At 49.0% G+C, this 4,268-nt stretch overlaps 1 protein-coding gene across 1 annotated transcript; it reads left to right on the forward strand.

Moving 5' to 3' along the window:
• The first annotated feature begins 376 nt into the window (after positions 1-376).
• INS (insulin) lies at positions 377-3,009 on the forward strand. Its single transcript, XM_056493151.1, has 2 exons — positions 377-579; positions 2,769-3,009. Exons 1-2 carry the CDS (start codon positions 393-395, stop codon positions 2,903-2,905), a joined length of 324 nt encoding a protein of 107 aa, XP_056349126.1. The 5' UTR covers positions 377-392; the 3' UTR covers positions 2,906-3,009.
• Positions 3,010-4,268: the final 1,259 nt, after the last annotated feature.

Consider the following 4,268-nt stretch of genomic DNA (forward strand, 5'->3'; position numbering starts at 1 on the left):
CTCGTTGACCAAAGAGAATGAGGGCTCCTCAGTCTTTGAGGACACTGTGCTGGTTTTGGGCCATCATCACCCATTACAGCCCCTTCTGAAAGGGCAGAGAGGGTTTTTCCTCTGAAGGGGTCTGCTGATCTTGGCTCTCAAGGGCATGGTGGAATGGCTCTGCCAGCCTTTGAGGCAGGACAGCAGGGAGCCTGAGGCTGACGGAGCATGGAGATGGACTCATGGTTACAGTCAGTATCATTTACTGTCACTTGTAAATCCTTCCTTCTCAAACTACAACATCCATCTCCTACTTTGTTCTCACTTCCATGCCCGAGGAGCTGAAATAAAAAGACGCCTGACTACAACCCGTTTTTACCTCCTAGACTTTTCCCGTGTCTCTCCTGCCCACCATGGCTCTGTGGCTCCGCTCCCTGCCTCTGCTGGCGCTGCTGGCCCTCTCCAGCCCCGGGAGCAGCCAGGCTGCCGTCAACCAGCACCTCTGCGGCTCGCACCTGGTGGAGGCTCTGTACCTGGTGTGCGGCGAGCGCGGCTTCTTCTACCAGCCCAAAGCCCGGCGGGAGGTGGAGCAGCCCCTGGGTGAGTGGTGGGGGCACAGCCACTGCCTGTCTTTGGCAGGAATGCCCTCCACGGGGAATGCCAGGAATGCCTTCAGCATACCGGCAGCGCTGCTGTCAGTGAAAAGCTCTTCAGGTTAAAAAGGCAGGGCGGGGAGAGAGGATTTATGAGGCAGAAGGAATTGTGCCTGAAAGCTCCAACTTGTCTATCTGTTTGGGTGGATGTTACACCAGCCTGGGAGTATTCATAGAAAGTAAAGGTGGGAGGAGCTCAATAAGCCTCTTTCTGCTCCAAGACAAGATCAGTTGTCCCTGTTCTATTTCTTAGCCATGTTTGTCTGGTACATTCATAAAAACCTCCAGAAAAAAAGCTTCTTCTGCCTTCTGGAGCTGCCCATTCCCAAGCTTAACTGATCTTCCTCTTGAGTGTTTCTTCCCAAAATCTAACCTGAACATCCCTTGCTGTAAATTATTTTTTGTCTTATCAATAATGGACATGGAGAAGAGTCCAGTCCTTTCATCTTTATGACTGCTTCTCAAAATATTTGACTACTCTCCCCATGTCTAATTTTGACCTCTCCTCAGATACACAACCCTACTGCCTTCTTAGGTCATATTTTCTACATCTCTAGACATGCAATTCTGCATTTGTCCACATCCTTGCTGACTGGTGAGGCCTGGAGAAGCACATTGAACAATCTGTCTTCCAGGGTTCTAATCAAGATTGTGAATAGATGAAGAAGAGACCCTTGTCCAAATTGCATCCATTTAAATCCTCTCATTCCAAGACCAACCTTTACTTAGCATCCCCCGACTACAATAAACCTCTCCCACCATTTCTCTTCCCATCACATCCTGTTTTCTTTTATATCCAATTCCCTCTCCTGTACATGTAACCACCCTGTGAAATAGTCTTAGGGGTCCTTGTAAGGTGAAACAAGCTAATGCCCTAGCAGAGGGTTTGCCATGATTTGTTTGGGATGTCATTTTCTCCTTTCTCTGATTATTCATTTCTGGAGACTACCACAAATGGGTTAGAGGTTTCATTAGCCAAATTACCTAAATACTGTAAGAGAATTTTCATCATGCCAACCAGAATGCAAGTATTTGATGATCTTCTGCCTTTTTTTTCAGGACTTTTGCTTGAGCCACCAGCTCTTTGTCACACAATCTGCTTATGTTTACAGTCTGCTCACAGCTGGCTTGAAGGATGAAGACAAGTAAATCACGAAACCTTGACTAGCTATTTCCTCTTCCACTTAACATTGCACCAAATTTTTCCCAAATTTCCCTTCTAGCACACTAGCATAATGAGTTTGTGTTTCTCTTGTGCCTTGTTCATTGCCTCACGCTTTGGGGGCTTGGGGATTTTGCATCTTGTACTGCACTTGTATTGCCCTAGAAACCACATCTCATTCTCACTTTCCAGGCATTTTCTCTTTGTTGTTAAGGGCCTTTTTCTTCCTGCAGGAAAAAACTCACTGATTTATTTGCTATTTTCCATATTTTCACTGGGCAACTAAAACCTGCACAGATCTGTGCACAAGTTTTCAAGTTCTCACCAGCAAATAAGAGATTCTGTTGAGTGTTATCTGTGCCCAAATACCCTGATTTATCATTGCTTCTAAAAACTTGCCCCCAGCTGTGAACACAGACACACACAAATGCTTTTGCTGACAGCTTGGGGCTACATCCAGGCAGCCTACTGAATCAGGCTGTTCAGGAACAGCTGGGAAATGCACCCAGCCTCAGGACTGGACTGGTTCTGCAATCCCACGAACATCCCAGTTGTCTGCCCAGCCTCCCAGAAGAGTGAGAGTCTAAAGGGCTCTGCAGTCCCAAATTCTTCTCTATAGAGCAGACAATCCCATTTTATCATCTCACTCACTAGCTGCTCACCCCAGGGAGGGTGCAGGATTTCTCTTCTTCTCCACACAGCTTCCCCAATAAAGCCCCTGTATCCCTTAATCCCTCACATTGCCAATAGCTACTCAGCTTGGCATCTTCTGAACACCACAGGATTATTTTGGGAGAGGAAACAGGGAGCCTGAGGGTGCTACAAGCAGCATCAACCTGGGGAAACTTCCTTCCCATTTTCCAACCAACTCTGGGTTAGAGATCTGGTGCCTGCTAAGGGGGTGTCTGCAGGGCTCAAGAGGCAGGGCTGATGCTGTGTGATGTCCCACAACTCCTCCTCTTCTTCCCTGGCAGTGAGTGGTCCCTTGCATGGTGAGCTGGGAGAGCTGCCCTTCCAGCAGGAGGAGTTTGAGAAAGTGAAGCGAGGCATCGTTGAGCAATGCTGCCACAACACCTGCTCCCTCTACCAGCTGGAAAACTACTGCAATTAGCAGCAAGGCTGGAGCTGGGGAGCTCAGGGGCCACGGGCAGACACTTGCACTTATGCTACTGCACCTTCAAAGCAATTGAATAAATGTTGTTGGATCTATTGGAAGGACTGTGCTGGTTTGTGTCCACATATTTTTGTCTGCTTTAGAGTCTCAGTGTCCATGCTTGGGTAAGGCAGTTTTCAGCCATCACTTCAGATTATCCTCCTGCCACACAAATGAGCTCCATGGGAGTGAGGGAGGGAGGGGAGGGGTATTGCACAGCTTTGGAGCAGGTATGTGGAGCATCTGCACCCCCAGTGCTTGGAGAACGAGAAGGAGAGGTTTGAACAAGACTTCTCCAGCTAGGGAAACAGTACATCTGTAACAATGTCATGCTGATCAACTTCCTGCAGTTCACAGCCCAAATATAGCCAGGCAGCTGGAGACAGAACTTCCTCAGCTACATAATGGAAACTGTGAAGATTAAGCAAAGAATTATGTCACCTATTCATTGTACTCAGAAAAACCATGGATGACCACCATGGCCAGCTCATAAAGTGTGTCTAGTTCCTTCTTCTGCTCGTGGGAGGCCCAGGGAGAGTCCCTGCTGTGGGATGTGCTTGCTGTTCACAAGGATATGACAAGCCATGTACTGAAAGTGGATTTAATCCAGAAGGAGTTTTGAATCTATTGGCCATGTGCTGGGCAGCATCCTCGCTCCTGGTGCTGCAAAACTCCTTCAAGTAAGAGGTCCCAAAATTGCCCCTTTCTGTGAGGAAAATCTGCCCAGCAGTGCCAGCTGGGCAGGAAGGGCTGTGCCCCTCTGCCCTGGGACTCCTGTGGCAGTCCCTGAAAGCCACACAGAGGGGCTCTGAGCCATGGGCTCAGCCTGCAGAGGTGACAGCAGCAGCCAGGGCTGCATTTCAGCGGTGACAGATTTTGAGAGCTGGTCTGAGAGGAGCCTGTGGTTTTAGCAGCCTCATTTCCCAAACCAGTTCCGACTGCCTCCAGTGGAGCTGCACAGATGGGAGCTGCCATCTCATCCCTGCCAGCATGCATTACACCCCATCCTATCACAAGCACAAAACTGGCCAAACCACTACAAACTGAAAGGCTGGAAGAGCAGCTGGAGGAGCTGCTGAAAAGAAGATACAGACATAAAAAATGAAAACAGAAAGCACTCATGATTCCCCGTGGTGAACTTCCATACAAATTCCCTTGGTGCAGCCAAAAGCCCAAGACAGGGGTCTCCTCCTGCAGGTGCCACAGCAGTGCTGCAGTGCTACTCAGCCAGTCCTGCTCTCCCATGCCACTTTTCCATCCCTCTCCATCTCCCTTTCTGCTGGGCCCCCCGGAATATTCCAGCAGCAGAGCTTTCAGCTGT

The sequence above is a fragment of the Oenanthe melanoleuca genome, chromosome 5 (genome assembly GCF_029582105.1).
Source record: "Oenanthe melanoleuca isolate GR-GAL-2019-014 chromosome 5, OMel1.0, whole genome shotgun sequence".
In the NCBI taxonomy this organism is placed as follows: Eukaryota; Metazoa; Chordata; class Aves; order Passeriformes; family Muscicapidae; genus Oenanthe; species Oenanthe melanoleuca.